Genomic DNA, 25,008 nt, shown 5'->3' with positions numbered 1-25,008 from the left:
GAAAAGTAATATATAATCACAACTTCCTTATTGCATCTATACCCTGTGAGACTCTTTTTCCATTAACTGAGTTCTAATTTGATTTTACTCCTTGGGGATTAAGACCGTGCTTTCTTTGAGGACATGAAGCTCAAATGAAAAAAATACTAATCAGACAAATAAAAAACTTAACAACAACCCAAAATAAAGACAAACTACTTATTTTGATGATGAGATAAGTGGTTTCAGCTTACAGCAAAAACAAGCATAAGTGCTCACAGCTGCACTACTGGAAACTCAATTGTCTAGTGTGTTTTACTCCCCCATCTCTAAGGAAATGTCTGTTTCATCTCAAGAGTATCTGTATAATTTCTTCACCTTTTTTTTTTTAATATTACACTTAGATGCTGTGCACCTGCCTATCAGTAAAATTTTATGAACTATTTTAGTTTCAGATTACTGATGAATACTGAGCAAAGGAAGGCAAAATAAGAGAAGAGAAGCATCTGTAAAACGTCAAAGACAGGCTTTGAAACTGAGCTGCAAATAGCTAATCAGCAAGGGAAGGTGTGGTATTAGCTATGTGCAGGCACATTTCAATTAGCATTACAGCAGCATAAAGATGTATTGAAGCAAGTGTGTGCAGGCACAAAACACAAGCTTTTGAAGGACCTAGACTGTGCTGGTTAGCAGGTGCTACCGGCCTTGTTGAGTGCAAGTTTATGATGAAAGCAGTAGCTGGCTGCATTCATGGTTTACTTTACTCTATGCAAGATAAATCCTATATATCTCATTTGGCTCTTTTTTTTAATTATTATTATTTCCCCACCCCTATAAATAGTTGTTTCTCAAATGTGCTGATTGACTACTAATATATTATTTTGGCAAACTATTGAATTTAGCATATCTCAAATTGGTGTTTGGTATGTGTTTGAATATTCCAGTATCAAGGAGGCTGTGGGCACAATAATGACTATTATGTGACTACAGAACATGGACAAGATTCTGTTCTTGCAAATGTGACTAGATGACCTACAGTTAACTGCTGTTGTTCATGGTCACATCTGAAGTAGAAAAAGTGCTGTGGGCCTCTGTAAACTATGCCTAGAGGAAAGTGAGTAGAGCATGGGTTTCTCTTTTTCAAGCATAATTAATGCACTCAAATTATTTAAGAAGACAATGGCAAGAATGAAATGTGTTACAATCATGATATGACCTCTAAATGGGAAAGTCCTGAACTTTAATCCTCTGCAAGTAGATATTGGTCAGCAAATTTGTCTGGATTTCTCCTACCCAAAAAATGAGTCAGTCCCACTGAAGCTAAATTTCTAGAACAAGCTTCTTGGCAAGCCTGTTTTGGGTGATGAGTCCCTAACATCCTCTGTTTTCTGCCTTAGCAACATTTGCTACAGATGTAACACTCTTAGTCAAACGTGAGCAGCTCCAGTTGAAGTAGCAACAAGGATCTGAAAATATCTTCTTCCTAATTCTAACACCATTTCTAATTACTTTTCCTCTATTTCCCCTTTTGCCTCAGCTGATTTATTTAACATGTATACTTTAGCACATGTAGACACAAAGGAGCTTCTGAATTCAGCTTCTTCTATGACATTTAAAGGGGCCAAAACATGTATGTGTGACAAATCCCATTGTCCACCATGCGGCAATTCCTATGCCACTCCATCTGCTTCAAGCACAGCAGCAGCAACCTCACTAAAGTCATTAGTAAAGTCAAGTCAGAAAAATCCACTTAAAAGAAAGAAAATCATGATCTAGTCACTTTAATAAAATCTGTGCTGCAAACAAGAGCTTGTAATAGCTATGTTACATAGGACACTGTGAACTGGTTGGTATTAATGAAAATCTCAATAAAGCAAAATTCCCTAGGACATATGAATTTGTCTTAATGCTTCCCACCTTCAAAAACTTGTTTTTCTTTGTACCCTATTTTGTTATGAAGATTTACAGCCAGCCTTTTAGCTGATGTTAAGGATGTCCACCTGCTTTGCTCATTGGGTACAGCTGAGCTCTGCTTCTGTTGGCAGGTTCTGAAACTCTATATAGCCACCAAATGAGGGTCTCAAATATATTCTAGTTCCTTTTTGAGTAATTATAGTGTGTGTTAAAAATCTTCACACTGAGTATGTAACACTCAGTTATAGTATCTCACTTTTTGGTGACCAGCCTAATCAAAGGCTTATTGTTGTTAGTATTTATTCATCATCTATTTCAAGGAAGCTGGTGTGGCTTAGAGGCTTAAGACTACTCTAACATTTTGTATGAGCAGTATAAATTTGGTGAATTATTTGGTCATTTTTGTAATACCTCTTTCATCATATCCGAGTTTTGACTTTCTGAGTCTTCAGCTATGAAAAAATCTGCAGCAATAACTAAAATATGAAAATGAAGAGGTTTTATTCACAAATAATCTGTGCTGGGTTAAATTATATGCTAGGCAGTGTTCTTTTATCACCATCAATTTCAATTATGTTGATTATATCTACAGTTACTTTGTTGACATGACTGATTAATTTCAGTGGTGATGTACTACCAGGTCCACTGAAGGGATATTGTTCTCTAAAGCTGAAATCTTTTCCCATGTATCAATTCCCATATACTTTTGACTGTGTCTATGGAGGGATGTATTGCTTTTAGGTTTAATTTCATATCTAGAGTTAGGAAACCATCATGTAAAGTTGTCAAGTACTTTTTGTGTACTCTGAGACATTGACTAAATGCTGTGGCTACGATACCACACATGACATGCATTGACTTTATGGACTATGCCTGAATTAGTACCGAAGGCAGTGTTGTGTTCACTTCCAGAGAATTTCATAGCACAGTTTTGTAGTAGTTATATCATTGTGATTTCTTAGCTGCAGAGGTTCTTTGGATTTATTTTTTGAACAAATTTGCAATTTCGTTGGTGCAAATGGGTGACTGACATTTGACTGATTCCTGTGACATCCTCATATTTATGTATGGGGAGCTGGTCTGTAGTACGACAGTGCAAGGAGTCGATACTAATGATTGGAGGCTGATTGTATTGTTTGTGTAAGAGATGAAGAAACTATATAGAGCCATCAGCAGAGAATGAGATTTCCAAAGTTACATTATGAATTTATTAGTAATATGGTATCAAAGAAAAGGGGGAAATACATAATAACGCTTCAGTGGTATTAAACCCTGGAGCTTATTATAAACTGCAGTAGCTGTGGCATTGTATAAATATATCATCTTCTAAAAAGACTCATTTTGCTTATGCTCATTCCATCTGAGCCATTGATGAGTATTCACCATTCCATGTTTTATATGAAATAAATCAGTGCTTTTCTTCTAGTTAATGGAACAAAGCATGGTGTGTTATTTCCTCTATGAAAAAATGGATCAACAGGCTGACCCACCATATGGAGATATGTCAATTGTTGTGCACTGACCATGCTTATGAAGAACTCATTCTTCTATCATACAAGATGAATTATTTGTTTGAATCTCTCACTTTGATTCTTTTCACACTGGGTCATTCAGGCTTTGGGGTCAGTGATATTACTTGGGACCAGCATATGCTTTATGAAGAGTTTTGTTTGACACAAAGTAACCCAGATAAGTAAAATAATGAAAACACAGTAATCTGTTTTAATTATCTGCAATGTCAGTACAAAGAAAATTGCTAGGAAGATCCATAGCTAGTAAAAAGATACTTTTTGTCTCTTACTGATTGGCTCCTTGAGATAAATTATTACCAGTTGAAAGTACACATCTTCCATGTCTGTTTTTGCTAAGATACAAAAATGTGCACTAATTTAGAGGCTAAGATTTTGCTATTGTTTACTAATGTTCATAATCCTCAGTTTGATGTATCTCTGTGGCACGGTTCACATAAAACAAGTGTCAGGCTTAGTTCACTCCGCGTTTGCCTTCTGCACCGTTAGTAATCTTTTTGTCAGCACTGCTGATGTGCCAGCAATCACTAAGAAAGCTCACTGGGTAGCACTGAGCTACCTTAGTGTAGGGACCACCAGAACACTTGTGATATTTGGAAATTTTTAAGGAGAGAAACACAGCAATAGTTTAAATAGAGCAGTGTTTTGAATGACTGTCTCATAAGATACCTCAGCACCGTTATGAATACTGTTATTTAGTTGATGCATACCTTTTCCATGACTACAGGTATATTGAGAGTTGCAGAAAATTAAGCACAATCAATATCACAGTGCTTATGACTGTTTTGGTGGCTTTTATCATCTGTAATGTGATCTGCTCGTAAGAAAATTCCTTTCCAAATTTTGCTGTTACCCATTCAGTGATTGTCATCCTTTTACTTGCAGATAGATAAAACTGCCTGTAGGAAGTAATGGAGAAAAAGGAGTAAAACCTTTGTTTTGTTTTGTTTTATTTTATTTTATTTATTTTATTTAATTTTATTTTAATATCCTGGAAACCAGAAGCCTGTGTGTGTTAAGTATAATCTCTGCTTCCAACCTAGTGAATTCAGTACACAGAATGCCAATAAGTCTGATGGAATTGGCTACCACATCATGGAACTGGGACTGAAATGTGAATAGCACATAGGTAAGAGAGCAGAGACTTTTTACTTTCTTCCCCATAAGGCTTTTGCAGTAGCAGCAATCGCTATCTGTAAGGACCACTCCTACCGTGGAGTGCAGAAAGGCCAAACGGAAAATAGCCAGGCAAAACTGTTATATTTTCCTTGTCCATCTACCCAGCAGTGGTGAGTACAGAGATTAACTGTGCCTTATTTTTGCTCTCTACATAGGAAAGACAACCTAGATTTAGATGATTAAATATCATAATTTATATATATCATAAATATGTGATATATATGGGATAAATGTGATCATATGTGATAACATAAACATACTTTTCCACTGGTGTTAGGCAATTTCTAGTGCTGTTGGTGAAGCTGCACTCTTGAAAAGTCAGTCTTTCTCACTGAGTCACCAGATATTTAATATCTCTGCTCTGTGTAACTTTGTTCAGATTAACCTGCATTTGCATTATCGTGTCAGGTGTATATGTGCCACTGCCTTTAATGAGCATGCAGTGTGTGCTTTAGTTTCACTAGTGATTTATTTCAGAGACAAGTTGGAGGAAGCAGCCCAGAAAATATGTTGTCATTGAAGCACAAGGTGAACTTCAGTGTAGCGGAATCAAAACTTATAATGAAGATGATAATGTGAATTTCCAGTCTGCTGGAGAAAGGAGAAAAAAAAAAAAGGAAGAGGAGGAAGAATACATAACCTACTGTCTGCACTAGATAATACAGCAGAGTGGGGGGAGGAAGAGATTTTTATTGTTTTGTGTGGTAGTTTTCCTTAAATTCCACCCAGAAGTGAAAGAATTTGAGCAAAAAGAACAGAGAGCGCAACAGAGTTTTGGATGTATACTTGAGGCTAGTAAGTAGAAGGAAAGCCCAGGGCTATACAGAGCAGGGTGTAGGGCCTGGCGCTTGCTGGGGACCTGGGTGTAAGAGGCGTTGTGAGAGAGAAGGTAGGAAGAGGAGAGATTGTTCAGGCTGAGCTCCTCACTTCATGCACTAGAAATGGGTTAGTTAAAGAGTATGGGAACTAGTTCTTCAAAGCAAAGGGTGGCAAATATTTTTGCTCTGCTGTCTTTCTTAGAGTACATTTCATCACCACATACATGTGTTATCTTTTATTTTCTACCACTGACCTCTGAACCTGTTTTTCTGCTCTTCTTCTTTTTTCAAGGGTGACTCATTTTTAATTTATTTTTTTTCTGTATAATCCTTAAAGGGCAACCATAGCTTCAGAATTGTCCTTTTGGAGACCCAGCAACAGAAAAGCACATCTTCTTTGACTGTGACATTGGAGATGAGAAATGAATACAATATACTGAGTATAGCATATAGAGAATAGTAAATGATATTTGAAAACACATTTTGGATGTTAGGCAGTTTAAATGCCAGAGACATTTAGGCATTTAATCCCAGACAGCTATTGTAGTTAGACATTACTGAGGTCCTGAAAAGAAAGAAAGAAAATGGATGACTCAAGGAACTGTGGATAAAGGACCTGATGGATCAGTTACGTGACTTAGCTGCCTAAAGTCACACAAACAGCAAAATCAGGGAGATGAATCTGGTATAAATGTATTTAATCAATAAGAGACCATTTCTATTCCTTATTACCCTGTATGTTATTAGGCTTACATTTTCCACCAGGGCTCGGGGAAATTGAAATGTACAGCAGATGAACCTAAAAGCTTAGATCAATAAGCGCTACAATGCTTAAGAAGAATCTTTAAACTGAGCCTTAACCTTATTGTGATATGTCCTAGAAAAAACACTGTTTCTGTTAGCAAGGTTGTTTGTATGCTTCTCTTAAATTGCTTTTTGTATAACGAGGTGTATGTTGCTGTAGGTGACTGTTAACATGAATACTTTGAGGTCATAGGTATATTATTAACTGGACAACACCAGTACACTTTTTCTTTTTCAGTCTGCTTGCAGAACTGATGCGGTCTTAGCATTTATGAATGGCAGCTTGTAGTTATAAGAGTCCATAAAGACAAATAACTTGTATTGCCTTCTTAGTTTTTCAGTCCTCTTATAATGGAAATAAGGTTTTGTCTTCTGGTGAATACAATTGCCACACAGTAATTGGGTCTCAGAAAAAAATCATTATACATATTTATTAAAAATAGTACTGTTTCATTTATCTTGTGAAACACTCAGTTCCTTCTGATACCTTCCAGAACGTATAGCTGTCTGCAAAGCAGACATAAGCTGATGTGAATTCACAATGGAAAGTGTTAATGCCCAGGTAGCAGAGGCTTAGGAGGGAAGGGTATCCAGGTCAGGTGCTTGTCTGTGAGAAGTGCCAAAGCCAGCAAATACACTCCTGAATCTTGTGGGGTCGATGCTGTTACTGTACCTGCTGCTCAGGTTGGATATCTGCATGTTACTGTGCCTGCTGCAGGTTGGATATCTGCATGTATAAAAAGACGGGCTAAGCAGGCAGCAGTAGTGGTGGAAGGAGCCTGGTGAGTAAGGAAAAGGATGTGGATGGACACGGCTGTGTGCTGGAAGGAATGAAGTCTGTAGGAGACATTCAGTCTATTTGCCTAGAGCGCCCTAATGTCTTGCTATAGTTAGGAGCAAATGACTGTATGAGGATCAAATGAAAAGAGGAACTGATGATCACCCTGTATGATGTTTTATAAACTGATCTTTCCTGTCATGGGCCTCATGTCACAGGATAGGGATCTATTATCTTGCAAAGAAAGTGCATGTAAATTCAGATTTGACTGTGGTGAAGCAACTGATATTTTGCAGATGTTATGTGCAAGGTGGAAGAATACATCTTTTCTTCCACAGTAGAAGAATGTGACAAAGACCTCTCATTAGTTACAGGTTTGAAGGAAGAAGAAGTGCTTGGAATGAGGTAGCGTTGAGAAGAGAATGCATCTCTGCTAATCAGATACATAGGAAAGGTAGGAAAATATTTCCAAAATCTTTGTGGGTTACAAGATGGGATAGCAATGTGTCACTGTTTTAGAGAGTGCCACAAAGATGATGATGTTCATCACAAGGGAAAACAGGAATTTCCCAATGGAAACTGAGTACTTTTTGTTGGTAAGTTCAACTACTGTCTCACATAAACTCCTTGGTCGTGTTCATCATGTTGTTGAAGGTTGTATGAGCACAAGGTAATGGAAAGGTCATGAGTTGGAATTAGCACTGAGAAGTAAGGGGAAGGGCAGCAGAGACAGTTTATGCTGGTGGAGGCTGACTGATGCTCTAGCATGGTGCACTGAGTACATTTGGTGGCAGGGTGACCCATGTGTTTTTGATGGCACATCCAGAGCTGTACTTGTGCTTTGTTTTTTGTTAGTTACCTGGTAGGGGGGCTGGAACTAGATGATCTTTAAGATCCACCCCCAGCTCAAACCATTCTGTGTTTCTATATCACGCTGTGATTCCTGTAAGTGGACCTTCTCTTCAGCATAGCCTTTCCTCCAGCTCTATCTTTGTATTTGCTTTTCAAGGTAATTTTCTGCCTTTACATATATATTCTCTGTGCACCCGTAAGGGTGCTATTGCAATACAGAAAATGGATATACTTCATGATGATACAGCACATTAGCAATTAAAGCAAAGAGCAAAGCACATCCTGAGATGCCTCTCACTGAGCAACAGAACATATTTAAAAATGAAATGAACAAAAAAGCTATTACAGACCAGCGAAATGGCATCATAAGTAAGAAATATTCACTTTTGGGGAGGTAAAAACAACAGAAATATGTTATGTAATATTTTATGTTTTATAAATGAAGCAACCACCTCAGAGAACATACTATCCAAATACTGCCTTTTTATAACTACTAGATTGCTATTTCAGGAAAACTGTTCTGCATTTGGTGTCATGTGGAATGGTACAATGTATTTGGTGCGAAAGAAAAAATATGTTGTTAAAACCAATGAACCATGTGTTTTAGAAGTTAAATCAGTTGTAAGAGAGTTGATACTAAGATTGCTGAGATTTGTTAGCTGCCAGAGAACTAGAAAATGTTGAACTTTCAACCTGATGATAAAAGCCAGTGTATATGGTGGTGAGTCAGTGAGAAGGAAGGTGAACAATTTAAGGGAACTCTAAACAAACAAAAAATGTGTTGGAAAATGTAGTTATTGTTGTCCTAAATTCATACGAAGTAAATGTAGGAAGAGAATTTATTTAACAAGCTAGATGAGCCTAACAAGAGGATTTGCTGGGGGAAAAATGATAACTCTTCAAGGATAATGTAATGTTGCTCATTGTTCTGTGAAGACTACAAATATACAATGGCAAGAGGAACGCGTTCAACACGGATTAGCCAGGGTGGGAATTCAAACCATGGAATCATGGTTGAAGGAAGCGTATGGAGGCTTTAGGCAGACTGCAGCACATACATTTGGAAGAGGGAAATTAATCTGTCCCATTTTGACATAAACTTTTGTCTGGTCAGGTGACTAGTAAAACAGAGGACTGCACTTTGGATTTACAATTGCTTCTGAGCTGTTTTTGCACAGTCTTAGCGATAAAAGGACTGTTATGTCTTTCGTTTTAAACTTTTATCTACTGAACACACAAGACCCTGAAGGGTGTTGTTTTTTTTTTTTCCTTCTTCATCAATGTTTCTTCAGATCCCTGGTGAATTTTTTTTTCTTCCTTGAAGGTATGTGCTAAATGCTGCTTATAGGTATGTAGGGGGTTAATAAGAGTTGGCATCTTAGGTGCTCTGGGCTGCACCTGAGGGCTGGGTAGGATTAAGGTTATGAGGCACAGCTGTGGGGAGGGTTGAGGCCTTGACTTAGAAACAGGTAGAGCAGAGGAAAAGGTCTGTTGGGGGGTAGGTCCTGCTGCAGAAGGGCTTTTTGTCTTGCTGTAGTTGTGTGTGATTTGGGAGTGCTGCAAGGCAAGGAGCTGAATGGCTTTGGGGCTTGACTTGAAGAAGCGAAGTGAGCCAGCAGTTATGTGGTGGAACGCAATGATGGACTCACCAAGAGGTAAATCTCTGTATCTCCTAAACCCTTTTTTTTTTTTTGATTAGTATTATTATCCTGACAAGGAGGTAGAAAAGCAGATATGTATAAGCATGATTAAGGAATGGATAACAGTACTGGTCTCACTGTGACTTGTTCCTGTTGGGATGCTGTTGACCAAGTCTGGGACTAGGAGTGGATTCAGCCGCACCTAAGCTCCTTACCTCTTTGGTTCAAGGGGTTTAGAAAGCAAGGGGGTCCACTCTGAATCTCATGGTTCATGAACTCAATGGGAGGGTCTCCCAGACATGCCTGACTTGCATGTCCTCAATGCAGTAAATAATCAAGTGTACCTTGTTACTTAATTGTAAGTTGCTGTCTTTTTTACAACTAAGCTTTGTTAGTTCACTACCTTATATCAATAAATATATTGCTGCTTCTCTCATACAAGTGAAGTATATAATTTCATGTGTGACAAATGTACTTATGCATTGTTTAATGAAGCTGAATCTGGACTGTGTGTTGTTCCGCCTGATGTCCAACTTCATTGAGTTTGTACTGCAGTCAGCACTGCGTGTGGCAGTTTTAAGACAGGCCTTTAACTTGCTTTCTTGTTTAGGTCTTTGTTACTCCAGAGGAACAGTGTGGTTGCTGTTTTGTGCCTTTTGGTGCCTGGTTCTCTTGGCTCCCTAAAATGGGAGGAGGGCCTCCTCTCTGCACCTGGGCCAGCCTTTGTTGGCATATGAGCAACAACTCGTGCTGAACTTCAGACAATTCTAGCCCTCATGAGTAGTGTGTCCTTCAAATGAAACCTATTTCTCCCACCCAAGCAATGCTGAGCACAATCAAACATGTAGGTGGAAAGGTCAGGTGCAGCTCCTTCAGTTTCTATCCTGAATGGCTGACAGCTCAGCTGGGCCAGCTCCTCCTAAATTGGTAGCACAAAAAACAACAACAAAAAAAAAACAGAATAGCAGAAACATCTTTGAATTGATACCTCAAGCACAAGGAACTAGCTGGCTGCTGTGATTGGGAGTTGCAGGAGAAAATTCAGTCAGTTTAAAATGCATTCATACCTTAATTATAGCTAGGAATAAATACTTTTTAGATGCTTCAGAGAACATTTAAGAACCAGCTTCAGAGTACAATTCCTTTAGTGTCATGCTGCTTTGCTGGTATAAATAATCCTAAAAGCAGTATTGCTGTGGGTGTGTCAGACCAGATATGTGCAGTGATGGGTGATGAGCTCTCAGCTGTGGTGTCTGATGTCACCCTGGGAGCTGAAACCCAGTGGTCCCTTGGGTGTCTTTTGTCTGTCCAGTGCTGTTCAATGTCACAGCCAGTGTTTTGGCTGTGACTGCAGTTCTCATGCACATTGCTTTTGTTCCGAGTCTTCATGTGTTCGTTTTCCCCAGGGAAGATTTTTCCTTGCTAATTTGTGTACCAGGCAACCATGATGGTATTGCTGTGTAACACCCAGTTTCACTAATTCGGGCTGGCGTGCCATCTGCACTGTCTAAAGGTCAGTCCATAGTGGTACTTATCATTCTGTGGTTTCTTAATAAACAGTGTAGTAGTGGTACACTGATTCTTGTTCCCTGTAGCATTAAGCCAGATCCTGCACAAAACCCAAAAAAGTACCTTTTACCTGGAAGAAACCTGTATATATTACAGTTTAGCACTTCTCGTCACTCCATTTCATTGCTCTGATCTCGTGGATATTGCTTGATGTTAATGCATGCAGTACTTCACAAATCCACTTATCTTGCCCTAACAGTTAACAGCATCTCCTTGTTATATCAAGAAAAGCTTTTGGCTTTCAAGGTTTCCATGTAAGTAGCATTGGTTAAATTCAGCTATTGCTGAACGGAAGTATGAGTGCTGGAAGGTGGCTCTGCTTGCTACCCGTAAGGTCAACAGCTGTGTTAAGAGAGCAGCATTAGTCAGTGAATTGCAGAAGGAAGGAAAGAGAGAATCCCAAAAATCAGGCCTCTGGGATTTGAAGCAGCAAACTAACATTGTCAAAACTATGCGAGAGTTTTCAAGTGGCAGTGGCTTCTTCAAAGCTTTGTTTCTAGTGTAGGAAATAATCACTTCAGGGTTGTGGTGCCTTAGAAAATTGTAGAAGGAACTTCTCTGTCGGACATAACCAAAAGTATCATCACGTAATAATGGAGATGAAAAGCAAATTCAGGAACAGGGCAGTAAAAATAACTTCTCCCTGATCCAGACAGCAAACTGAAAACTTCATTCAGTACAACGGTGTGAAAGTTACTTTATCTTGCTGAATGAGCATATAATAAAATACTTTGGTGAATTGAATCTTTAGCTCTCTTTTCAAAGAAAAGCATTTTGTTTCTTTTATTTAACAAAATAGTGAGGGAACAAATTTGAAATAATTCACAAAAACAGGGAGAAGGCGATAGCACAACTCCCTTCTATACCATTATTCAGTACTCCAAGCTGCTAAAACAATTGTCCTTTATGTGGGAAACCTTGGTGAAAACTCTGCTGTGGGGAAAAAAAAAAAACTTGATCTATTTTTCACTTTCAAAGCCAGAGCTGGCTGTAGCATAAACCTGTTTTCAGAAAATGCTCATCTGGTTATCTTTGGGTAGTAATTTTAACCTAATATTTTTGCTGAACCTGCATTTCTGTCCCTGTTCTACCTGAACAACAGCAGCAATGTGCAGCTTTTGTCCCTTGATGCTGACTACAGTCCTACCGTCACAGTGCCAATGTGAGATCTGCTTTTACAACAGATAAAACGGAGTGGTTTAGATCCCATTTTGATAATGGGCACGTTGGCAGGTGCTCTTTTGTCTCTCACATGTAAGAACAAAACAAGCATGAAAGGATTGTACAGGGGATGTATAAATACCCATGTTGTTGCTGTGTGATTTGATTCAGCTGTCCTGGTACAAGCAGCAGACCAGACTGCCTGGTGCAACCATCTCAATTTACCTGTTCACTGGTGCTTCTGGTGTTAGTATTGACATTTTTTTCTTAAATACTACTGCTATGAGAACCTGGTGTTTGATTCATCTGGCTCAATACCATGTCTGTAGCCATTCGCGTGGTCCTGAGGCAGTTTTAGTTGGCTCTGTCCCAGGTAATATAGGCAACAGATATGTCAGTGCTTTAGAAGTCAGTACCATATTGTCTTTGATACTGTTTATTTTCTGTTGTTAATCTCCTTAAGACTGTGTGATACTTCAGGTTAATCAGAGAACTCTCACCCTTTTCCACAGTGGACATAGCTGCAGTGGGGAAGACGTTTGTTAGTCTTTAATTCTCTGAGGTTCCTTTTATGCCTTGATCACCCACTAGTTTTATATTTATAGACTCTCTGGCGGAGTTGTTTTTTGCTTTTAATGTGTTTTAAAAATAAACTAATTTTTTGACATCTGCAAACTGTTCCTCAGACATTCTTGGCTCATCTTGCTCTGCACTGTACTTGCCAGGGTTTGTTCTTTCTTACTTTCCTGTTTAAGACTTCAGCCTCCTGAAGGATTCCTTCTAGCTCTTCATAGCTTTCCTTGCTCTACTGCTTTACTACGCCAATCTCCTTTTTATCTTTTAAATCTTGTTAGGATAAATGATACGAGCTTGCTAATATGACATCTCTGTATAAAATCTGTGCTCCATGCAAAGAATTGCCTTTTATAGCTGCCTGTTCTAGCTCTCTTTAAAAAGCTTCCTCACTTTTATGTGATTTGGGTGCTTTTGATCACAGTGGTAGGAAATTTTAGCTTATGATGCTCCTATGAATTTTTTAAATTCAAGCTTCTGTTGTTAAAGACTGCATCTTCAACAGTATCATTACTCATTGGATACTGTGTACCACAAAGGACAAATTCAGGAGCTGCCTTAACTCTTAGGGGTTTGTGGGATGTTTTATGCAGTGACGGAGTCATTGACAAGGCCAGTTTAAAAGATGTTGCACATTGTGAGGATGTGTGTGGAATGCCAACACGTGGGGATTAGGAAGAGGAAATGTATTTCCTGAGGTAAAGTGCTGTAGAGTTAACCTTGTGGTAAAGAACGATATGTTGGAAGGATGGAGCAATGAATAAATTAATTGTGAAATACTCAGTTCAACACAGGATCACTTCTGGATTGATTAGGGCCAGATTTTATCACCAAGTTCTGTTTTACTTCATGACTCCAGAAAACTCATTATTACCGTGAATCTCATTTTGCCTCTGTTTGTACATAAACAGCCCTGATTTGATTCACTAAGGTGGAAGACTCTTTCTTTCTGGTTTAATGGGAAGCAAGCTTAACAGCACTGCTCCTAAAAGAGTGGAGCATGGTTGTTTGTGATCCAGACTGATAGAGGCAAAGATCATGTCAACTGTCTCCGTTCTTCTTAATGACAAGGGCTTAAAGTTGTCTTCTTTGAGAATCTGTAGGTGTTTGGCTGTTAATGGTTGCTTGGTGTGCCTAGTTACTCTTAATGGCAAAGCCTAATTAAGCATGCTATAGAAGTGAGATGGTTTTGTCCTTGTACAGTAGTCCCCAGACAAGGGCTGAACTGTTCAAGATACCTTCCGTACACATCACGTCCTTTCTCAATAGCTCTACGGAGGCAGATAAAGCTTGTGTGTTACGAGCTTTCCTTAAGACTCTAAGGTTGTTGTGAGAGATCAGCCAAGTGGGATACTTGTGGTGGTTTTTTTGTTGTTTTGGCTGAAGACCTTCCTTTTCTATATAGGGTCTTAAAATGGATTGATTTAATTAAACAACTTTCTGGTACAGCAATTAAATATGAGTACAGGGGAAGATATTTCTGCATTTTTCTGAGGAATTTGACTAGTCATAGCCAAAGGGAGACAAAACCTTAAAGCTGCCTGAAATAGCATGCTTCACCCTAGATATGGGGAAATAATCCCCAGCATTTAAGGTACAGCATAGCTGATGCTTTTTCCCTGTTGGAGTGGTGACTTGGTAGTATCTGAATCCATGCACCATCTGAACTGAGTGTCAGCCCCTCCTGCGAAACCCTTTCTGCACTTGTTTAAAAGTACATGTGAACACTGACGGGTTCTGGGAACAGGTCAGCCCTCACCCTTGTGCACTGGTGCTGTGGGGTTAAGAAGGGAGGGACTGTGGCTAGTCTGCCAAGGGGCTGTAGGCAGATCAGCAGGGCTTCAGGAGCAGGATTTATTGACTTCAGCTAGAACGGAGGAAGTGGATGGGAAATGAATCTCAGTCCCAATGAGAGACCAAGGGAGCTTAAATGTCAGTCTGCCTCACTTCCTCATAATATTGAAATCCTGAGAGCAAGAATTTTACAATGACCAATGGGAAAATCATGGCAGCAATGCAGTGATACGTATTTATCCTAATAGCCCTGTCATTAAGGAGATTTTCCTTACAAGGAAGACTATCAAGGGCAGCCCAGAAAGCTTTACAACTGCTAAAGTAGGACAGGACTTCAACTTGAGGACCACAGCACCACATCTAGCTCTCAGAAAAGCTTGTGTGCTGAGCATGAATTAGTCCTTACTGAAGTAGAGGAAGCCTCAAGGATAAAAATTTGTGTCTAAATTAATACTTTAAGTATTTATACTTAAACGTTAAGTATAAATTAATACTTTAATATTAAAGTACTTATACTTAATTGTAAATAATTATATAAATATAAAAGATTTTGAAACTGTTGTTGCAATATACTTCCTTGGACTTAAAGTAAAACTTCTTCGTTAGCTGCCCTCTAGTTTCTGTGACTACCTTCCTCTCCTTCCAAAATTTCTCACATTTTGCTTCTGTGCTTGGCTGGCTCTGAACTATTTTTTTTCCCCTTGCTCTTTTTTTTCTTGCTCTTGTGAGCTCAGGACACAAAGTGCATCTCTTGTCTTTGGCTTTTCCCGTTGCCCCAGTTGGACAGCTTTCTGGCTCCCTCAGCCTGAGCTCTTGGGGTGGATGACCAGTGAAAACTGTGGCTTGAAACATTTTAAGACTCTAATCTAATTTGGGCAAAATAAACTTTTCTTCCACTTTCTAGATGTTTCTAAACAGCTACACTGGGTTTGTGGAGGAGAGATCTCTGAATAGCATTTGATTTTAAACAAAAAATTAAAACATACAGCCCCATGCCAGTTATCAGGCTGATTATATTTTTAGCCTTTTTCTCTGTGAGCTGAGGTCTTTTTCCCCCAGTGAAGCTCACAGCAGAAGGTCCTGTTATCTATGTGGCCATTGGAAGGTGCTCGTTGTTTAAATGAGACACATTTGAACTCATGCTAGCAGTGACTCCTGGTGATGGAAGTTCTCTAGAAAAAGATAAGAAACTAGAAAACTGAAACTTTTTGATGCAGCACGATCTTTCCTTTTGGAATTCTTCAAAGTTAAATGCAAACTCTGAAAGCAATTCAGACAGCTTAACATATTTTCAAATTGGTACCCTGGGGATTATGTGAGTGAGTCATGCGATCCTTAATTGGGCCTGTCAGTGCTCTTCCTCAGACTGTGAAAGTTTCTTCTCCAAATATATAAGAAAATATGAAGAAACTGAGAAATGATCTGCAGCACAAAAAGCTTGAAAAGTCCTTTCTTGAAATATGGCTCAGCTTTGATTACAAAGCCATTGCTCTTGTTATAATGGTCATAATCCCATGTTTTTACTGATGGTCTCAGCTCCTGTGTGACTGCTGCAAAGACCAGATTTTTGTGTGGAGGTTTATTAAATGTGTCATGACTATGATGCTTTCATGGATCAGATTTAGCAATTGAACATTGGGCATTGGTAATTGATAAATTTTTGATTATCAGCAAGTCCAAAAATGTGCTTACCTTGCATGAGGGATCAAATAATTCTAATGAGCTTTCTCATAGGTTTGTGTCTCTAAGATCAAAGCAAAGAGTCCGTTTTCCTGCTTTGCTGTATAGTACTGTCTTGTGTCCTGTGCTTCACAGATTTTTCTCTTCTATCCTGGCTGTGGAAGGAATAATGCTGCCAAAAATGACAGCTATTTCAGCCTGCTTGGATTAATGGGTACTTCTTCATCTGATTAATATTTTCATGAAGGATTGTGGTGGCTTGGAGGCTGTTTAATCCTAAAAATTTACAAGAACTATGAAAGGTAACTGAAGCACCTAACTCTCACCTGTCTGACCCTTGTGCATGGAGTGCGGAGCTTTGCTGTGCAGCATGTGTGGTCTCCTTGTGCCAAGACGTGGGTATCTCAGCGTGGTGATCAGCAGCTGCTGCTTGGTGTGCAGGGCTGGCATCTGGGCAGAGCCGGTGAACGCCATGTCCTGAGCCATCCTAGGGATTTTAGTGACCCACACCTGGTCAGCGCATGTCTTGGGCTGCAGGCAGATATCAGCCGTGCCTGGCGGAGCACAGACTAATCCCTGCAACTGTTTTCAAAGGCTTTATGGGTTCGAGGTGGAGATCATGCATTCCCCCTCTCCAAAGCTCCCCCAGAAGCTGGAATATTTGCGTTTTGCATTTAGAGACTGATTTAATATCTTCTTTGGCTTGAGCTGATTCAGATCTATTCAGATCTATTGCTGCAGTGCAGGAACTCCCCTTCTACATGGGTGCTTGGGACAGCCTGTGCTGCATGGAGGCATTGGACAGAGCAAGAGAATGCAGGAAGCAGTCTGAGTATTTGGTACTTTAGCCTAAAATGCAACTGAATAAATATCCTTGGGCAGGGAGGGAGGCAAACCCTGATATTCCCTAGTCATGTTCCTGTATGTTTATGCGTGCCCCCATCTAGAGTTCTCAGACAAGGTGAGAATATTGACTGTAGGAAGTTTTACAGGGCTGTCTGTTATTGTTTCTACCTCATACTGTCAGGTAGAATTTGTTTGTTCTCTGCTTCAAGGCAAAATGAGTGCTTCATGCAGTCCAAATAAAACATACATAGGACAGAATGGCAATAAGTTTCACCTAAATCTTTTCAATGAAGCTGCAATTCTACAAGCTCGTAACTATTTTTATAACAAAACAACAACAACAAATTCACTTCTATGTTCTCCTGTGCAAGAAAGACGAGGACTTAACTGGTGATAGTCCAGCAAAGGGCCAGTAAGGTCATCAAGGGACTGGGGATTCTCTCACATGAGGAAAGGCTGAGTGAGCTGGTACTCCTCAGCATGGAAGCAGTGAATTTACCAATGCTTAGAAATACCTGAGGGGAGGATATGGAGAAGATGGAGCCATGCACTTCTCAGTGGTGAACCATGACAGGGCAAGCGGCAGTCAGCACAACTGAGCTACAGGAGACCCCACTTGAACATAAAAATCTTGCTGGGGGGGGTGTTGGAATACTGAAATAGGTTGCTCAGAGAGGTCTTGGAGTCTCACTGTGATGCGATTGTGGTGCCTGCCAACCTCACCTGTTCTGTGACCAAGGATATTGTTTTAAATATGGACATGCCAACTACTGAAAAGCTGACAGATGAAGTTACTATTTATCTTTAACCACATAAAAATCTCTAAAAAATCTTGTCTTACACTGTTACAAGATAAAAATGTTGAGTAATCACAGAACAGCTGAGGCTGGAGATGACCTCTAGAGATCATCTAGTCCAACTCCCTACATTTACCTAGTCTGTGTTTTGTTTGTGAACAAACCAGCTTATGAATTTACTGAAACTTTTGTCTAATAATTTCTGAACAGCCAATGTGAACCTTAATGTAATGCTGAATGTGCTGGAAGAGGCCATTTCTATTTCTAGGGTGTAGGTTCACTGTGTCAGTACTCATCATGGGCACAGCACGTGTGTCTTAGACTGCTTATTTTAATGTTTTATACTGGTCTTACCAGCATGCCTTGTGCCAGTTGGTATGCAGGGAATACAAGGATCCTGTAGGAAAAATAATTCTTAATAATTCTTGTTACAGATTTGTAAGTGGCTAAAGATAAATAGGAACCTAATTATTAAAAGAAAGCTTATCTGTATTTGGCATTTGTGCAATCATTAATGTATTGTGTAAGAGTTTATCTTGCAGCAGTGTTGATTTCCAACATGCAGTCATAAAAGCCTTCCAAACTGCATCTTACTCCATTGCTCCGAATGTGTGGTGTGTCTTGCAGAGCAAGGTGTGCTTTTGCTGTGTGACGTGAAAGTGCCGTATGATTAGCTGCTTTCGCTCAGTAGTCCTGGGTCTTAATCCTTGCTAGAAATGTTGCAAGCAACTGTGCTTAAAATAGTTGAGAGGTTTTTGTTTGCTTCTTCTGTTTTATGGTACTGACTGCCTTGAAGAAATGCTACCTGATGTAAAGCTCAAAGTGCCCCAAATATAGAAGTTTAAATTCCCAAATCCTACTGTAAGCCTTCTCCAGAAGCTGGAAGGACAGATTACTGAAGAACACAGACATCAGAACTATTTTAAGGCATCCAAGTCAATGGAGAGCCTTAGAAAATATATGGGAATATTTCCCCTTCTCTGTAAATCAGCTTATGGAAAGGGAATATTCTGTATTTGGCAACAAGTTCCCTTCCCAACAAGAGAACTGAGGTAGGATGCCCTTTAAAATAGCTAGTTAGCAGCTACTAAAAGAGAAATCCAGCATCCGTCCTTGCCTTCCACTTATTTACTGCAGCAACTTGTACCATCCTCATGGGAGTTGACTGAAAGATATAACCCCTGAAAAATGAGGGAACCTTTTCTAGGTCTGGTGGTCTGGTTAATGGTGCTGAGCTAGCCACCATAGAAGCAGACCAATGGCCATAAGTGCACTTCAGGGAAGGAAACAAGGAGGAACTGCTGAATCCACTATGTATGTGGTGGTATCATCCTGTAACACCACTGATGCTAACTTGTGGAATTGTTTTACTGTAGCTTAGACTCCTCGTTACAAGGAGTTCAGTAGTATTTCTTGCATGTTGTATCTCTATGTGGGAAAACACTTCTAATTGTACTAGCTGGACTTGGATTGGGTGATAATAGCTCCTGGCACTTCTACAATGAGAGCATTTGTTTAATGTGGCTTTCCTCACCAGCTGCTAAGCTGTTGTGGAGTTGAAACTGCCTGTTATTTCTCTAAGTGGCTGCTATGATGCTGCCTTGTCTCCTGCAGTGAAATATAAACTTGTGTGTTGCATATTGCCTAACAGCATAGGTCTTGTGGAGAGAAAAAAGGGAATTCTCATAGTTCTTCACATAAGGTTTTTATTGTAAGGAAAATTAGAGTTGTCTTTGCAAAGTAAAGAGAGAGTTTCCTCCATTCACAGTACTGATAAAGCATGCTCAAGTTTGAGGCTTGTACTTCCCATCTCTTAGTTTTAAAAATCTCTTTTCCTAACCTTTCTTCTGTAAACTAGGAACTTTAGGAAAACGTATTTGAAGGACAGGTTTTCATTTTGCCTGGGGGTTATATTAAGCAGGAAATGATGCAAGTCTGCGTATGGCCTTCCTCTTGCTGACTTTACAGGTTCCATTTCTACTGAGAACCAGATACTATGAAATGTTGAGCAGAACTCCCACAAAACTTCACCTTTATAGCTCAAGAAGAGACGGATGTTATGCAGTGATCTAAACTAATATAGAGAGCATTTTACCCTTTATTCAGCTCTTTCTAAGCTATTAAAGTAAGATTTTTTTCTAACCTTTAAATAAGAAAATGTTTTAACCAACAGTCGGCCTGCTGTACAAAAAGCTCTGTTATCAGGGTGTATACTACAGCATAAAGCCAGTACATTGTTTTAAGCTCCCTTTTTACATATGTCAAGAGCTTCTTACCTGCATATGGGTGAGTTAGCACTAAGGAATGGCTGTGCAGTGCTTGGATCTGTCCTGTAATCCACCTGTTTCCATTATGCAGCTTGCCAGGCTGACTTGTTCTGTTTTGTGCAGAAATAACTATCCAAATACAAATCCTGTACCCTGTTCTTCCAGGTGGTGGAACGCCTAAGCTTAGCTCTCTTGTGCCTGAGAGAATCTGATATTGCACCTTTCCAGGCTGCAGAATTTTCTGAGATAGTAAGAAGAAACAGAGGTAGAGCTGAAAAGATTGCCAGCTATGATAAAAAATAACTGATGTGCTAGGGAATCTGCCCTGAAATTAGTGTCCCTCATGCATGTGGTAGGAGGAAGTTATCTTACTCCTTTAGCTCACCATCAGGACAAATTTACACTGGAGAAATTTGTTAGAGGCTTTGTTCTTTTCTGGTCAGAAAAATAGCTGGGCAATATACAGGCACACTGTATATTGTCTTGATTTAAAAGTAAACATTCAGTGTTAACATAATGCATGAAACTGCAAATGAAATAATAAACTGCTTAACCCCCCCCCCCCCCCCACTATGTTTATTGCAAACTCAAAAATTAGCACAAATTCCAGCATGGAAGTGCACAATCAAAAGGCAAATACTAATGAAAATCACTAAGGTAATTTGGAAAGGAAGAAGCTATTTTAAAGTTTGGGGTTTTTCTCTCTAGCTATGTATCTGGGACTTCAGAAAAAAATACTCAGTAATTTACATAACACCTGATATTATATGTTTAAAGAAAAATGCAAACTACTGAGAAGGCTACCAAGTTTGATACCCATCAATCTTTATTCATACTGGCCCAATTACTTTTTAAAACACCGTTAAGTAGACACACGCTGCCATCTAGTGAGCATCTCTGACATAACTGCAGTTTGGTTTCTGAGGAGAGAAAAAGGTGTTGCTTGGAGCAAGTAACTTAATACAGTACAAAACATACACAGACTTAAAAATGCTGCACTGAATGCTTTGTCAATTGTATATCATATAATAGAGATACACAGAGCAAAGCTAAAGTATTTTATTAATAATTTATTGTCAGTAAGAAAGACCAGCTAATGGTAATTTCCAGTAAAAACCTTTACAAGACCATTGGATCACAAATATACAGACACTATAAAAACTGTGTCATGGTGGTTTTGGTTCTAAACTGGTATGTAGAGGGTCCTCAACACACTTTCCAAGAAGGGAAAAAATGTTTACAGTTCTAAAATACAGCAACCCATTTAAGACATTTCCATGTAGCTGACCCAGAAAAATATCAGACCTAACCTATGTACAATTGGAATTGTGTGAATATGCTGAGATTTTATAATGAAATGTCAAACCTTAGTTTTTTTGGGGGAATACATACAGTGATGCCCTGATTATAATAAGTCAGGGTGCTAGTTTTTAATGGCACACAAACACCACTACTTTCAGTGGAAAACAAATTCACAAAATATCTACAAAATCTAGTTAAAACTATTAAAATCAAAACTGTACATAACATTTACAAAAAGTAGGAGAAAATTTTTATTAGAACTATATAAATATGCATCATGCTAACATGGAGAAGTGGTATGTGATTTTTTTAACATAGACAATGCAAGTACAAAAAGCACATTCAGAAATGGCACAGTCAGTGGAAATCTTGGAACAGTCCAATTATAGTAGGTCAGGAAATGGAAACAGGCTGATTTAGTGAAATGAACTGCATGATCCAATGTCACCATGCCAGTTTAACTCACTGAAACAGAAGCATTCACTGTGGCTGGGAAAAAGGAGGGGGGAGGGAAAATAAGATCATGGAAGTTGATTTAGAATTGATAGTTTAATAGTCCAGGCACTTTTGCTGAGTGTGAGTGTCAGACTTCTGTATGTTGCTGGGAATCAAGTGGAGGAATTTTCACATCTTCAAAATGACCGTCATCTCCACTCTCATAGTCACTCATCATGACTTCAGACTCCATTTCACAGCATGCTGACACATCAGAGCATGAAGCTGTGGAAGCATACACAGACATGGACATGTTGTCTACAGTGGGTGCTTCGAAGTCTCTATTGTACCCTAGCGTGTAAGGAGCGTAAGGTTCTCTGTAACTGCCATTGACACCACTGGTTGTGGTCTGAGGTTCTGACATGTCTGCAGGGTAGTGATGGGGAAGATACTGGTTAAGGTTAAACCTCTGCCTGCTTCTTGTAGAGGAACCCAAGCTACCTACGGCTGGCATGTCTCTGGGTGGCTGTATTGACTCAAACTGGTCGCTGTATTCTGGTGGTAATGGTGGAAGCTCATCAGGTGCAGGGAAGTCATCAGGTGGAGGTGGAAAATCACTTTCTATGTCATAACCGCCAGGGTAATAGTCTGTATCGATGGCATTTGGATCCGTATAGAGGGGAGCTGACTCCTCAACCACTTCGTAATTCGGATACTCTTGGATACCTGGCAGCTGAACACTTGGCATCCAGTCTGATGTATCCCAGTGATAACCTGAAAAGTGAACATTTTTTTTAAAAAACAGTATTAGTATCTTGTCTTCAAGTCAGTCCGAACTGAGAAGTCAAAACGTGTATTAAGACAATGCAATCACTGTGATTAGGATACTGCTTGTTAATTGGAGAACAGTTTGCCCAGTTCCACAGAAGACATTCAACACAACACAACTTTACATTATGCCATGCATTAGGTATTGCATCATTCACACTTAAACTGGTAAATTTTTTCAGACATCTCACCTAACACAGGAAGAGCTGTAGGTCACCTATGGAATATGCTGTCACAATACATAATGGTATAGAATTGTTCACTAGAGAGCAAATAACCAACAGCCTCCCTGGTGCATCTAGACTCTTAGTCAACTGTTGAGTAATTACAGCTAGGTTGCTAACAGCTGCCTGTTTTTCTTATGAATATATCTAGCATGCATAAGTCTTGCTTTTCCTACATGACAGAAGTAACTGCTAACTGGTAAAGTATCTAGACCATTTTAAATGACTTTACCACTTGGCTGAATTATAATTTGAATTTCACAAAACGCTGTTAGCTCCACAGGAACTCAAAAAACAGTTTCTCTCAGTGCTTCCACACCTCTGATAAAATCCCTTTATCTTTGACTATTAGTAAAGACATTCCACATTCAAATACAAGAACAAAATAGCAAAGTCAAGCTTAATCATGCATGAATGACAACTTGATCCTCTTTTGCATCCTTCCCTTGAATAAGTTTTTATTGCTCTGCTGAAAACTAGATGTAAACCTAATCTCATTAAAAATATACATGTATATATTTTTAACCTAGACACCCAAAAGGAAAATAATACAGAATTGGAATAAAGTGCAAATCTAGTAAAGAGTAATCACTGCAAACAAATGCACAGCAAGCAGCTGGTGGTGAGTCTGTGTTAAAGCCAAGTATTAACAAAAATACTTTGGTGAATATCAATGAACTGCATGCAGAAGTCACCTCTTGAATTGCTGAGGTCAGGAACAGCAAAAGATTCTTTAGTTGGCAGAATGAGAAGAAAAAGGAGAAAACATCTGTCGTTAGGAATAAAATACTAGAACCACTGTAAAGACAAACGTAATGACTGTCCTATGATGCTGCTTTTGCCTGTTTTTAATGTACTGTAGACAAATATGCTTATCTATTTAGCAGTACTAAACTTGGCATTTTTCTCCAAGGTTCCTCCTTTAATAGATTTGTAGAATGGCTACCGCGTCAAAGTAAAGCCTAACTGGGACATTCTTTTGTAGTGGAATAATCTGGAATCCATAGTTTGCTGAAATCCTCATTTCATTCTAATGAATTTGATCAGATTTTATTCTTTCCCTGTTTCCCATTGGTTTTCAATACTAAAAAGTAGAAATCTATAAAAAGTATAAATACTAAAAAAGTATAAATCTTAATAGATGTAGCACTGTGTCTAACCCAAAGAAGGGAACTTATCTTATTTTCTAGCTTCCAAAGACTGTGCACGGGGAGACCTGCCTGCTGCTGTACAGCAATCCCAACAATTTATGTTTAGCACAGAACTGTTCTGTGCTGTCTGACATCTTAAACCTGTATCTTTTCAGGAATTTATATTCCTGGTACAGGTCTGAAAAGAGGGATGACTGCCTATCCTAATTCCAGAATCTTCTAAGAATTGATCCTTTTATCTATTCTCAGAATGGTCTGGGCTCATCACCAGGGTAATGTTCTAACTATTGATCTACTTAGAAGACAACATTCTTTGGTTTTCTAGCGAAATGGTGCAAATCTGAAGTCAACAGACAGACTGTAGCCTTATACTTTTAGAGCACTTTTAACCAAGAAAGGGGGAGATTTGGGTTCTGTACTTTGCTCCTGAGACCATTTAGCATAAAATACAGAAGTAAGCTAGAACCCAATGTACTCATATTTCTAGGTGACACACTGTGGACTGGCACTGTATTTCCTCTTGTACTCAGCACCGTTGATGTGCAGAGAGCTATAACCTTCCCTGAGGAGCGCTGCAGGGAATGCAGGCCTACAACTGTACTGTGATGAGATTGTCTAGCTGTAATTCATGCTTCCAGGATACTTGTTGGACAGAGCCACTTGGGGGTCCTAAAAGAAAAGACCATTTGTCCCAGAGCTTGATCTTGCTGAAAGCTTGAGCAAGGATCTCCGCTGCTCAAACTGGCAGCGTTCTGAGGGTGCTCCAAAGCAGAATTCTTTACCTATGATACTTTGAAAGAAGGAATGCTTGTTAAGACTAGAAATTAGAGAAACAGCTGAGCAGAACATATTAATCTTTGTCCTTTCTGAATAGCCTGCAACGCATAA

At 39.2% G+C, this 25,008-nt stretch overlaps 1 protein-coding gene and 1 long non-coding RNA gene across 7 annotated transcripts in view; one reads left to right on the top strand and one right to left on the bottom strand.

Moving 5' to 3' along the window:
• Positions 1–25,008, top strand: part of LOC310898812 — a 43,574-nt gene that overhangs the window by 10,024 nt on the left and 8,542 nt on the right. Inside the window, exon 3 of the long non-coding RNA XR_014583731.1 lies at positions 7,370–7,455. This is a non-coding gene — a long non-coding RNA (uncharacterized lncRNA). The remainder of the gene's footprint in view (positions 1–7,369; positions 7,456–25,008) is intronic.
• The window catches only part of FAT1 (FAT atypical cadherin 1), a 109,191-nt gene continuing 105,420 nt past the window's right edge, over positions 21,238–25,008 (bottom strand). For 4 of the 6 annotated variants that reach the window (XM_083836393.1, XM_083836395.1, XM_083836392.1 and 1 more), the window contains 2 exons: positions 23,665–23,700; positions 21,238–22,691 (listed from right to left, as the gene is read on the bottom strand). In XM_083836393.1, the coding sequence (XP_083692519.1) occupies positions 22,066–22,691; positions 23,665–23,700 (662 nt within the window). In that variant the 3' untranslated portion in view covers positions 21,238–22,065. The remainder of the gene's footprint in view (positions 22,692–23,664; positions 23,701–25,008) is intronic. The other 2 variants (XM_083836397.1, XM_083836396.1) reach the window with 1 other exon arrangement.

Source organism: Anser anser, assembly GCF_964211835.1.
Source record: "Anser anser genome assembly, chromosome: 4".
Classification (NCBI taxonomy): Eukaryota; Metazoa; Chordata; class Aves; order Anseriformes; family Anatidae; genus Anser; species Anser anser.
The sequence above is the reverse complement of the archived record's forward strand: the minus strand, read 5'-3'. Positions and strand labels throughout refer to the sequence as shown.